The sequence below is a fragment of the Equus asinus genome, chromosome 6 (assembly GCF_041296235.1).
Source record: "Equus asinus isolate D_3611 breed Donkey chromosome 6, EquAss-T2T_v2, whole genome shotgun sequence".
Classification (NCBI taxonomy): domain Eukaryota; kingdom Metazoa; phylum Chordata; class Mammalia; order Perissodactyla; family Equidae; genus Equus; species Equus asinus.
This window is the reverse complement of record NC_091795.1, coordinates 51,755,775-51,769,685: the sequence shown is the minus strand read 5'-3', so window position 1 is coordinate 51,769,685 and position 13,911 is coordinate 51,755,775. Positions and strand designations below refer to the sequence as shown.

At 42.1% G+C, this 13,911-nt stretch overlaps 1 protein-coding gene across 16 annotated transcripts in view; it reads right to left on the bottom strand.

Annotated features, from left to right (window-relative positions):
- Window positions 1-827: 827 nt before the first annotated feature.
- The window catches only part of BCL11A (BCL11 transcription factor A), a 97,899-nt gene continuing 84,815 nt past the window's right edge, over window positions 828-13,911 (bottom strand). For 6 of the 16 annotated variants that reach the window (XM_044772492.2, XM_070512054.1, XM_044772493.2 and 3 more), the window contains one exon: window positions 7,376-11,024. In XM_044772492.2, the coding sequence (XP_044628427.1) occupies window positions 9,004-11,024 (2,021 nt within the window). In that variant the 3' untranslated portion in view covers window positions 7,376-9,003. Of the gene's footprint in view, window positions 1,337-7,375; window positions 11,025-13,911 lie in introns of those variants that run through there. The other 10 variants (XM_044772498.2, XM_070512062.1, XM_070512061.1 and 7 more) reach the window with 4 other exon arrangements.

Sequence of the window (13,911 nt, the reverse complement as noted above, 5' to 3'; positions counted from 1 at the left end):
TCTATTATTTATGAACCTATTTTAATATGCTATATTGTCTCTAGTTCTCTTCTGGATCTCCAGGCAATAGAAAGCACCAAATTGAGAAAAGTTCTTTGCAAATTAACTGGGCCAGAAGGAATTTTTATCACCTGTTTGTAATCCTAACTTATTTGTGTCACCAATTTCTAAGGAATGGGGCCTTACTATGTTTACAATAGTGTGTTCTCACAAGAGCCTCTTTCCTCCTATAATTTTTCCCCTTGTAAAATCTGCCCCAAATTTCCTGATAAGTAATAAAGAAGTTTTATGTTTGTTTGTTTGTCTGCATTAAGATATATTTGCTGAAGGTTTGGGAACCTAAAATTAGAATATTTAATAAACAAGTACTGACATTTATCACCTTCTTTGGGATTTACCACTAACCCAATGACGTTATCTTTCTTGAACTAAATTAAAAGACAAATTCAAATCCTGCATGGTAACCACCAAAAGCATATATTTGAAAAACAGAATTCAGCGTGCCATATTATGCATTATTTAATGGTATGCAAATTATAAGTCCGACAGTTAGGAAAACCACACTTCAGCATTAATAACTGCTACTACATTAATTATGATATTGCTATGATTTATTCCCAAGTTTTGCATTTTGATTCTCCTTGAAAATTTATGCCATCTGATAAGCAGTAACCTATTTCCCCTCCTACACCTCCTCCCCATTCCTCAAATCTGTTCCTCCTACCCACCCGATGGATGTCTGCAGGAAACGGGTACAGAAATACAAAGTCACAAGCAGCTGCATTGTCTTATAAGCATTAATAATTAAAGAACAAGCAAACACCACCTAAAGCTCCAACATTTATTGTGTCAATGTTAAGCACACTTTTTAAAAGACAACATAGAATGTATAGAAACAAGGGGTCGGGGACTCATGCTCATTTCCACAATACGGGTAATTAGGTTGGCTGGTTTCAAAAGGGCCAGGACGTCACTCAGGACAGCCATGGTCCACGGGCCCTCTGTATGGGACTGATTCACTGTTCCAATGTGGGTCTGTTTTTTTGTTTTTACTTTTTATTAAAAAATATAAATAAAATGGCACTGCAGGCCCAGGCAGGAAGGACTCTGCAGGACTCTGTCTTCGCACAACGGCTTCTTGGAGGCTACTGTCAGAAAACATCACAAACTAGCAGGATGACAGACCACGCAGATGTCGGCTGGGCGGCACGGGTCCCCCCCGCCCCCGGGGGCTTCAAATTTTCTCAGAACTTAAGGGCTCTCGAGCTTCCATCCGAAAACTGCCACACATCTTGAGCTCTCTGGGTACTACGCCGAATGGGGGTGTGTGAAGAACCTAGAAAGAGGTTGGAGACAGAGGAGGGGGGAAAAAAAATACAGGTGTGACTTGGGCCAGTGATTTCTGTTCTCTAACTAGCTCTTTAAAAAATTACAACTTAAATCAAGCACAGGTTGAGCCACTGGCATCTTAAACATGATTTCAAACTCAGTCCCCTCCCCTCAAAAAATCTCCGACCTCTGAGTGCCTTTCCCACGCCTCCCTCCCGTCTTTCCCCAAGAGGACTCAGACCCCCTCCCCAATCATATGATAGTCCTAGGAAAGTCTGGACACACCTGGAGGGAAACACTTTCCCTTATGACTGAGAAAACTGAGTGGGAGACAGTCCTTTGGTTGAGGAGAACAAGGGGGGGGGAGGGGGACATTTCCTTAAAATAATAATAAAATTATAAAGAAACAAAAAATCAAAATTGATGTAAAAGCAGCACAACGAAAACATGAAATGTCATCAAGTTCAACGTCAAAGCAGCCAACGATTTACAAGAGGCGAACAAATCTCTGAAGAAGAAACCAGAACCCAAAACAGTTGCTCCCAAATTGCACCAAAAACTGCCTGTAGTTTCTTTCAAACATGCAGTTTTCTTTTCTCTTTTTCTCTTTTGTAAGGGGGAAAGGCAATGGTGAAGGGAAGAAGGGAGTGGTTAGTTTCCTCCGGGGTTCCTCCCTTGCTGTGCACATTGACTTGAAGCAGCAGAACTGGGAGTCCGGATGTGGATGTGCCGAGGAAGAGTGCTACCACTGTGGCATTCCAGCCTCGTTGCCATGGTGACCTGAAGCAGAGGCCTGGGGCCTCCTCTCCCCTGACTTGGCGCCGCAGGAGGCCTGGGGTCTGGAGCTCAGCTGCTCTCACGCATTCCCCCCCTGAGCAGTGGAGACCTGGGCTGAGGGGCCTGCTGTGTCCAGGTGGGCTCTGGGGAATCCCATTCCCAGTCCAGCCCTAAGTCACTGTCATCAAGGCCCCTGTAGGTGATACCCCAACAACCCCTTTGTCAGACCTGCTACCAACATTGAAAGCCCTAAACAGACAAAGTGCAGCATGGGCGTTTTCCACATTCACGGTCATTTAAAAGCACAGCCCCCTATGGGTTTGGGGGGGTCCTGCTTTAGAGGATAGTCTTTGGGGAAAGCTGCTTAATTTGCCTTTTCGGCTGTCTCGTAAAAGACCTGATATATGCTCCCTTTAAGTAGTCTTCGCCACTTTACAGAAAGGAAAAACAGTATTTGGATCCACCAAATGGCGTTGTGTTCAGCCACGTTTAGGTACTTGAGTACAATGACCCATGTGAACTGTATTAGTCTCCTTTCCCATTTGTAAGGGAAGAATTAATCGCGTCCCATGACCATCAATGACACTGGGAAATAGAGAGAGAGAGAGAAACAGGCCCATCCCCCTAAAGGCTGATTCACTGGCCATGTGTTTTACTCAATGAAACAGCGGCTAATGGGATAACAAGATGACAGCAAGCGAAAGTGCATACCCAACAACCCACGGCTACAATTTGTAGCTAGAGCAGCCCTGGCATAAATGTACATAATCCCAATTCCATCTATGTGTTCTGATGTCCACTGCTCTAGAAATGGGTTCATTTACTCTTAATTGGAAAAGCTGCAGGGCCTTAGAAGACACTTAGGAAAATTTGCTGAGCGGCTCATGCCTTTTAAAAGTTAACAGTCTTTCAAAAAAACATTTTTCCAAGCAGGTTTAAAGAACACTGTCAATCCCATCCTCATACCAGCAAAATCCCCACCATTTTCTTTTTTAATGGGAAGTTGTCTGAAAAGAAGAGAATGGGATGGGTACACTCTTGAACACACCAGGCCCAGGGACAATGGAGTAACAGAATCATAATGAAGAACACACGATTACAACACAGTCATAAGAAATCATGTTTGTGTGTGTGTATGGAGGTGGGGAGAGGTTTAAAAAAGAAAACACCGTATTTCCTCCTTTCCTTTCTGTGAGTAGAGTATTTGAAGCAGGACAGGATGGGGCCTGAGGCTTCTCAACTCCTTTTCAGGAAGGCCTGAAATATCCCAGTACCTTTAACAAACTTTTAGTGTCCGTGAATAAACCAGCTCATTTCCTTATTTCTCCAAATGAAATGATATCTAACCCCCACCACCACTTCCTTTCAAATTCTCACTTCAAGCATTGTGAATATATACAGTATGTACTTATTGCATATCCAGAAATGGTATTTAAATAAACAGTTCTATCGCAGAATGCCCTGGGAAAAACTCAACTACTTCACACTTCCTGTCATTGCTGGTACAAATGAAGAACCAAGTGCTCCCTCACTTCTTAGCAACCTTTAAAGTGTGTTCATTTCAGCCCTTTTGCAGGTCTTAGACAAAGAGAGGACAGTAAATGGTCTCAGGATGGAGGTAGTACATGCACTGGGAGAGTTTCTGGGTTAAAATCTGTGAGAAATAGTATTTGCTGTATTCCTGTTTATTAAGTTGTTCTCAAAATGAAAATAAAAAGGAACATTTTAAGCGTCGAGTTCAGGCATGTAGAGAACATTGCATCAACACATCAGGAGTGTCACATAAACTTGAGGATTCTGAAAAATGTTAATGTCCTTATTATTTCCTTATTTAAAAAATTTATCATGAATTCATCCTAGCATCAGAAATGTTTTGTTTTATACAATAAATGTTTTTGTTATTTTACATTGAGATTTTAAATTTTAGGGTCTGGATATAAGATGTCCTTTATAAGTTATATTCTTGCTGCCTGGGTTTTCGTGTTTCTATTGTTCTCTCAACTTCAGAAGTAGTATTTTATAAGGGGGCTTCTGTAAGTCAGGAGACTAAATATCCTGAAGAACCTGTCTCCTAATAAATTTACTTAACTTTGGGGCCATGTAATCAAACACAATCTGTGATTTATCACCAGATGTTTACACCCCTCCCCCTTCTCCGTTTGATTTAAGAAATTTGAACGTACAAGTATACAGCATCCACCATTAATTCTGTCTGTCAGGATGCAAAACCTAATCACACTAAGAGCATCACATACTGAGAAATTAAAATGAAAACCTGCACAGTTGTACCCATAGCTCCTAACAAGAGAGTAATAGGGACACACAGCAGCTTTATGGACATTTAATACGGTGGAGCAGAAGTCACCATGTCTACAACTGGCATGGCACTGGGGAATACTTCTATCTATCTTGAACAGCATTCTGGATTCAGTTGTGAAGTAACCTAATCAAAAACACATGCCTCTCCTCTCAGGGCACTGCCAAATTATCAAGTTCTGCAAGGCACCCTCCACCCTATCCCAGCTCCTGTACAACGCTCTCCCAAACCCTCCTACTGGATTCCTCTCTGCCTCCACTCTCTGCTTCCCACCCAAACGGGCTTTTAAAAAAATACACCTCCTTTCTCTATATTTTAGTAAGATAAAACTATTCTTGCCTCAGATAAAAGGCATTACTTGAAAAGGCCACCTCACAGGCACCAGGGCATAAGAACTGAGCAACAAAAATGCTACCACAAGAAGACAACAGGACGGCTTTTGTTTCGGTTTTTACAAAAATCAAAATGATGTGGTATCCATCATCTACGCTGGGAAGAGGGATACAGTACCACAGAGGTATGTCTTTTAATAAAGCAAATAGATGCTGCAACCTGCAGTATATGCAAACCTGACCACACAGACTTCTAAGGAGTTTTTAAAATAGACCTAACTCACTTTTCAAAGACAACGTTTCCTTTCATAAATCCGTTGGCCAGAAGATAACTGAAGGGTATTCCCATCCTCATTTGCTATCAGCCAGGAAGACCTGCTAAAAACACCTAAAAGATCTGTCCCCCCTGGGCTCCCTAGAATCTCAGAACTACAAGGCAGACACCATGCATCTCAGGAAATTAGCAGCTGATTCCACAGATTTGCCCACATCTGGCAAAATTCCTGGTTACTGCTTCCTTTCTTTTCTCTTTTTCACCCGATGCCTTGGCTGCTGGATTTTTAGATTGGGGGGCGGGGTTATTTTTAGCTGAGGGAAGACTCTTATGTGGAAACAAAAGAGCTGATTTTTTAAAAAACCTTTTTTACTTATTTCTAAGAGAGGGCAGGGATGGGAGAATAGAAAAGAACTTTTAGACAACAAGAGCAGCAAAAAATCCAAAGGAAATAAAAGTTTAAGATGTTATTACCAGTAAGTTTTTCATTTATATCTGAATGGATTACTGCTAAGAGATAGAGGGAAAGTTTTTAACATCAGACTGAAAACAGCTTCGATTTCTTGAAAATTATTCAAGAACTGTAAAGTCTAAAAACTATTTCCATGGTTTGAGATATGTCTATTTTAATACAGTAAGTACTTTATGTTCTTTTTGGATATAATACACGCATCGAAATGCCCATAGAAATAATCCTGAAAAAGACTGACTGGCCTTCTCTTAAAACCTGTTATTTTCTTGAAAGTAATTTACAGAGTGTGTCAAATGAGGACACAAGAAGCTTACATTGTGTACTTTAATTTTTTTTATTTTTTTCAATAAAGGGACAAAATGGGTGTATGAACAGGTTAATGCAGACAACTGCCAAAAAAACACAGACAGTGGTTTTTCCAATAGAACTTAACAAAGACCAGAAACAAATACAATAAAAAGCCAGGTTGTAATGACCTTTGGTCATCCAAATAAAAAAAAATAAAAACAAAGAAAAATAAAAGATCAAATTAAGTGCCTCTGTTTTGAACAGGGCACATAAGCAATAATAAATAGTGACTCCCATAGTAAAAGATAAAATTTCAAGTTACGACAAACAGCTTTCATTACAGGAATAGAAAAGGCCAATAACAAAATATTCTGCATTGCCATTTACAAAAAAGTATTGACTAAAGCGGGCTTTCTCTTTAATATGCTTTGCATATGAAATTCTTTCCAATCTAAATATAAAGCACCATTTAGTTTTTGGCAATGAAAAAAACTGCAAAACATTGTTTCTTTTTTTTTTCCTTTTTTTTCTTTCTTTTACTGCATATGAAGGTAAGATGCTGGAATGTAGGGTGATAGAAGGAAGGGGACAAAAAGCACACTACATAACAAACCAACGTTATTAGCTTGCAGTACTGCATACAGTATGGCAGCAGGAAAAAGGAACAAAAAAGGATATGTACAACCCCTATGACAGCCATCCGTGTGACATTCTAGCAGGCTCCCCCAAACCGCCATTATATGGCTTCTCATCTGTACAATGTCACACTTTTTTGTTTCTCTTTTTTTTTGAAGCATACAAATAATTTGCACTATATTATCCTGCCAAATTAAAAAAATATACTGTGGCAGCCTGTCTTTTTTTTTCCACTACCAAAAAAGGTACATTGATACCTTTTAAGAGAACAAGCAACAGTTAAAAATACAAGCTTCAATATAAATACTATAGTGCCTAACACTAGATGAACATTTAATTCAAATACCATTCTAGAAATACAGAAAAAAGACCATAAATGTGTTTTAGCATAGGAATCAACATGAGTGTGCATTTTCCTATATTTAAGTACTATATAATCTTAAACCTTTCCCCAATGTATGTTTTTTTACAACCTGAAGAGCGGTGTGTATCCAAGGCATAGAATTTCCACTACCATTTTTAAATGGATAACAAGTCTTGTAACACCACCAAGACAATGGAACCCTAAAATGCAGTTCCCCCCTAAACATAATGAAGTGTTTTTTTTAAAAAAATTTTTCTTAACATTTATATTTAAAAAAGTTTTGTACAAAAAAATCCTTGCACTGTAGAAGCAAAAGCAATCATTCGTTTCTATGTTAAGTGTATTCTGTTCTCCATTCACAGCGCTTGCAATGTTGAGTCCGATAAGTAAGCTCATTAGTCAAGTAAATGGCTGGCAAAGTTTTTTAAGTTTTTTTTTAAAAAAAATGCTCATCAGTGAGATTGTGTTCAATTTTTTTTCAGCATTCTTGCAACTTTTCCCTTAAGTATAGACCTGTAAACTGGGAAAATTGTACAGTGCACTTAATTGTCCTATCTGAGCAGGTTTATTTTATACTCAACCTCTGTATCTCTGATTAGAGAAAAGATACAGACATTACAGGCAGAGTCAAGTGCTATTTGAACACCAACCGGGGCAGATGCTAGCTTAATAAAAAAGAAAAAATTAAAAAAATAAAATAAAAACAATGAATCCTCTTCCATGTTAACACAAATAGCACACAGTGTATGGAAAAGAAATGAAGTACAACTTTTAGGGAGCACAGACATATATACTGCTACTCTTAAAATTCTTTCTCTTCTTTTTTAAGAATGTCACATTTAAACGCAAGTCTTAAGAATTCATAGTTAATCATCATTGTATCAATATTAGCTTATACACCTGTTCTAGTTTAAAATGGCAAATAGTACCACATTGTGCTAATAAATCACATCTTTTTCCTCTGTTACCCTCTCGAAACTTATTGTCAGCCTCTTTTTAATACGGTCTACGAGGTCTTAAAGTTTATCGTTTGATTGTCCATTTGACAACCAAGTGGATCTGGATCTATTTCTTTTGGTGCCAGAATTTTTTTTAAAAGACATTATTGAAAACAAGCCTCTTCGTAAAATGAATTCCTTACTAATGTATTTAATCACGTTCCAGAGCTTTTGCACGTTGCACATTTGATTTAATCATCACTTAACAAAAATAAAACTTTGGGCAAAACAGCCCATTTCTTTTAAGCTCTCACCAGGAGCAAAATAGCTTTTATACTGGTATAATCAGTTTTGCTTACAAGATTAAACTAAAGGGAAAATGATGATTAACTAGGACATAATGGGTCATATTTTTAGGTAGCCATTGTTGTGAGAAATACAATATAGAATTATCTGCTAGGTCCTAAGGTTTATTACCTTACCCAATGCTGAATTAAGCTACAAGTTTATAACAAGTAGAAAGAACCATCAACGTGGTTTAAATAGATCCAAGGCACTCATATTTTAAAACCAAATGATAGAATAAACTTGTTTTTATTTTTCTGTTAATTTGTCAATTCAAGGCCTTTTTTTTCCTCTCCAATTGATAAATTTAACCCTTTAGAGACAGACATTGAGCTCATAGAGATTTTCTTTCAGTGCTGTCTATTCTGTCCGTAGAGGGTTAATCCAAAGACTGTTTTTCCTCCTCACGTTATAAAATAAAACTGTACATGATATGTATTACAGAATGTATGCAGCATGGTCTTTTTCTCTCTCTCTCTCTTTTTCTCTCAGAACGGAACTGGAAACAGCAACATGTTTGCTCAGCGACGAATCGGGGACAATTTAAAATAGCCATAACATACCATACATGCTGTCTAAGTTTAAAAAAAAAAAAAAACATACACAACATGTAAATTATTGCACAAGAGAAAGGCTCAAAGTTTGCGTAAAATGCAATAGTATTGCCCCATACAGATCATGCATTCAAACGGTGAGAACATAAAGGAAAAAAAGAAAAAGAAGAAAAAAGAAAAAGAAAAAAAAAACAGGTGTGCTGGTGACAAGCACTCTCATATTCTTAGCTTCCGTTACTTCTGTTTGTTTGTTTGTTTAAATCACATGGGACTAGAAAAAAATCCTACAGGGAGTAGGGCTGCAGGGCGATGGGGAGAGGGGGTGGTGAAAAAAAGGAGGTGTCAGGTGGGAGTGAGGGAGGGGTATTAATATACCTCTATTCAGTTTTTATATCATTATTCAACACTCGATCACTGTGCCATTTTTTCATGTGTTTCTCCAGGGTACTGTACACGCTAAAAGGCATCTTACAAATTTCACATTTGTAAACGTCCTTCCCCACCTGGCCATGCGTTTTCATGTGCCTGGTGAGCTTGCTACTCTGGGCACAGGCATAGTTGCACAGCTCGCATTTATAAGGCCTTTCGCCCGTGTGGCTTCTCCTGTGGACAGTGAGATTGCTACAGTTCTTGAAGACTTTCCCACAGTACTCACAAGTGTCGCTGCGTCTGCCCTCTTTTGAGCTGGGCCTGCCCGGGCCCGGACCACTAATATGGGGCGTGCTCCCTCCACTTCCCGTGCCGCTGCGCCCCGAGATCCCTCCGTCCAGCTCCCCGGGCGGCGTGGAGAAGCGCAAGCTCCCGTTCTCCGAGGAGTGCTCCGACGAGGAGGCGAAAGGCGATTGTCTGGAGTCTCCGAAGCTAAGGAAGGGATCTTTGAGCTGCCTGGAGGCCGCGTAGCCGGCGAGCCACTGCGAGTACACGTTCTCGGTGTTGGGCATCGCGGCTGGGGGCAGGTCGAACTCCTTCTCGAGCTTGATGCGCTTGGAGAAGGGGCTCAGTGAGCTGGGGCTGCCCAGCAGCAGCTTTTTGGACAGGCCCCCCGAGGCCGACTCGCCCGGGGAGCAGCCGCGGCCGTTAACAGTGCCATCGTCTATGCGGTCCGACTCGCCGGCCACCGAGTCTTCGTCGCAAGTGTCCCTGTGGCCCTCGGCCTCGGCCAGGTGGCCGCGCTTATGCTTCTCGCCCAGGACCTGGTGGAAGGCCTCGCTGAAGTGCTGCATGGAGCTGAGCACCATGCCCTGCATGACGTCGGGCAGGGCGCGGCCCTCGTCGCCCACGCCCACCACCGCGCCCCGCGAGCTGTTCTCGTGGTGGCGCGCCGCCTCCAGGCTCAGCCCGAAGCCGTAGTCCACCCTCTCGCTCTCTGTCAGCTCCTCCTCCTCCTCTTCCTCCTCTTCTTCCTCTTCCTCGTCGTCCTCCTCTTCCTCCTCGTCCCCGTTCTCTGGGATCAGGTTGGGGTCGTTCTCGCTCTTGAACTTGGCCACCACGGACTTGAGCGCGCTGCTGGCGCTGCCCACCAGGTCGCTGGTGCCGGGTTCCGGGGAGCTGGCGGTGGAGAGCCCGTCGTCGGACTTGACCGTCATGGGGGACGACTTGTGCATGTGCGTCTTCATGTGGCGCTTCAGCTTGCTGGCTTGCGTGCACGCGTGGTCGCACAGGTTGCACTTGTAGGGCTTCTCGCCCGTGTGGCTGCGCCGGTGCACCACCAGGTTGCTCTGAAATTTGAACGTCTTGCCGCAGAACTCGCATGACTTGGACTTGACCGGGGGCTGGGAGGGAGGAGGGGCGGACTGCAGAGGAGGGAGGGGGGGCGTCGCCAGGAAGGGCGGCTTGCTACCTGGCTGGAATGGTTGCAGTAACCTTTGCATAGGGCTGGGCCGGCCTGGGGACAGCGGTGGGCTAGACGTGTTCCCTGCCAGCTCTCTAAGTCTCCTAGAGAAATCCATGGCGGGAGGCTCCATAGCCATTGGATTCAACCGCAGCACCCTGTCAAAGGCACTCGGGTGATGGGTGGCCAGGGCCATCTCTTCCGCCCCCAGGCGCTCTATGCGGTGGGGGTCCAAGTGATGTCTCGGTGGTGGACTAAACAGGGGGGGAGTGGGTGGAAAGCGCCCTTCTGCCAGACCGGAAGCCTCTCTCGATACTGATCCTGGTATTCTTAGCAGGTTAAAGGGGTTATTGTCTGCAATATGAATCCCATGGAGAGGTGGCTGGGAAGGACATTCTGCACCTAGTCCTGAAGGGATACCAACCCGCGGGGTCAGGGGACTTCCGTGTTCGCTTTCTAAGTAGATTCTTAATCCATGAGTGTTCTGTGCGTGTTGCAAGAGAAACCATGCACTGGTGAATGGCTGTTTGCAAGTTGTACATGTGTAGCTGCTGGGCTCATCTTTACCTGCAAAATAATACAACACCAACATCAATGTTTAATCACCGAGGAGGGCATCAGCAATTGCTTATTTATGTTCCACCTCCAGCCTTCCCTGCCCCCAGCCCTCAACCCCAAGGCCTAAGCGCTCACTGACATATCCCCTGTTGCATACACGGTGCCTGGCACTTCTGGTGGTTGGTACCCAATGAGTATTTGTCCAGTCTTCCTGCCATTTAACTCAGTTCTAAGAATTTTAAATCCAGTCTCCAAGCAGAAAAATCTAGACCAATTCAAGCTTGAGGATGAGGATCCCTACATGCTAGGGAACCTCAGCAAACATCTTCTGAACTTTCCAGTCTTTCACCAGCTATGGTTTGGGGCATGCCATTTCATCTCTGTGCCTCCATTTCCTCATTTGTTAAGTGAGGGACTTGAACAAGGTGACCTAAGGGAAGCTTTTCTGCTTCCTAAATCCCGTCGTTCTATTTCCCCCCTGGGTGGCAGGTGAACTTTCTAAACAGGCAATCATTTCATAGAGATATCAAAAAAGAGAAGGTCAACTCATTACAATTCTCTATGGCCCCAGAGATGCTTTTAATCTTAGCCTGAAACACACTAATTGTTGATATTGTTAAAAATGAGAAGGTACTCATAAAATAATTCCATGAAAGAGAGACTAGCAACATCCTCACCTCCTAGCTTGTGTGAGGGTCAGTGAGTCCCAATTCCGGTTCCACAACACCCCACAGGGACTCTCATTTTTACCTCAAGAGATGTTGTAAAATCTCAAAAGAGAAAATGAATTCGGATTTAACCGACAGGCCGTATCAAATCTTTAGGAGTTGTCCCCCAAGTCTAGAGAAGTTAGGAGGAGTGGCTGGTGCCAACTTAAGCAGACACAGCATCCTAGTTTAAGAACAGTTAAAGCAGCCAGCACCATGACGGGCAGCAGGCTGAGAAATGCTACACTGTCCTCCTCCTCATTATTTTGAGAGGCTAACAACGTGAACCAAATTATACAACATCCTGCGCCCTCGGCTGAGCCTCAGCTCCAGTTGAGAAAGAAACAGAAAGATACAGTTCAGCTAGTCAACTCTCTGGCCAGTAGCCAAGCCGTCTGGAGAGGGGCCCTGCTTAAGTCACATTATTTCTCTCTCGCTGAAAAGAACCCGAGAGTGGTAAATGCCACTTTGGCAAAGAGGGGCCAGCTTGACTTCACAATCACTCATTTTGGGAGATAGCTAAATTAAAAAACATATATACACCAAGGGAGTAACTAACAGTTTACCAGTCAACTGCAGCATTAAAAAGGGCACAAATGTTGGTGGGCAAAGGACAAGGATGAGAAAAATAGATAACTTCTCAGGGATTCCAGAAATGACACTCACTGTATAAAACACAAATGAGAAAAACAAACATTAGCCCTTCTTTTAAAACTGGGGTGGGGGGGGGGCGCCTAGAGGAGTTCCTTAAGGCCACAGCTAGTATTTGTCAGTAACCTTTTACAAAGGAAAAAATTCACCATGGAGCTAAAGAGAAGGAATGAGGAATTAATCAATTATGATTCCTCCATTTAGCAAGTCAGAAAGAAAAGCTGGCAGGGTCTTCTCAGGAGCCCCAAACACTCGCATTCCAAAGCAAGCCAGCCTCACTCAAGCGCTGGTCTGAACAATGGACTCCCCGCCCTGACCTTGTAATTTACTTTACAATGCATTTATAATCTCACTCAATATATCCCACTCCTGGGTAAATCTCTTTAACAAGATTAGCTGATAAGATACCAAAATTAGGTTTCAAACATTTGCCTAATGTGGAGGGGGGAAAAAAACGGCAGAAAGATTTTGAAAGAAAACGCTGACATTAGTATCACATTATCTGCCTATTTTTGTTTGCCTCCTCTCTTCAAAGGGAAATAAAAAGCATCATTGAGAGTATTTTCATAAATTTGTTGTTGTTGTTGAACAATGACTTGGGTCCTAAATAGACAGGAAAAAAACTATCTGGTTCCGACTACTGTGACCCTCTGTGGCTTTCTCCTTTGCCACTCTAGGACTCTGTGTCATTATCATACATTTAGCCTGACAATCTGAATTGGGTAAGTAAAAAGGAGATTTGTCAGCTGAAGCAAGTCCTTAACTCTTTCATCACTCCAAATGCCTTAAAATCATATTTTACCTTATACTATTCTATTGAAACCCAGGACTGGACCCATAATTAATGATACTGGTTTCACATGTGCCATGAATGCAGCCATTGATAAATGTGGAACTCTATAGCACTCCAACAAGGATCTTGTCTGCATCCTTTCAAAAAGGCTTAAACGAGAAAAGTCCATTTTATTTTGCTGCCCTTAGCTTCCTAAAATTCTGCTTTCAGAGCCAGTTATGTGATCATGCTACAGTATGTTAGCACTGTGCTGTTACCCTCCCCTCTCTCTCATACAGCAGGTCAGAGAAAATGGCATTTTATCTTATAATGAGCATACAACATACAGTTTTCACTATTGCATTTTAGTATTCCCATCAACTAGATATTCTAGATCATGAGGGCAGCTAGTGTAATCATAATGTCAATGAGAAGGGCTGTTACGATTGAGACTAAAGATTACATGGAAAGAGCCGCTTTGAAACTGGTAATTATTACCAGTCCACTAATAGCAAATGATGCATTACAGTTTCACCATATAATCTGTATTTCACTCAGCTCATGCCAGTGCACCATATTATATTACAGTGCTCACAGATTCTAAATTCCTAAACTGCAGTCATCAATAAATGTGTTACTTGCCATAATTTGTGAAATTACTTTGTTCATAACATCTTTGATGGTTTAGAAAGACTAGAATTGATTTCCTGCGTGGCAAAATTAGGGCTACATTGATTTATTGATGTGTAAAATATAATAATATTCT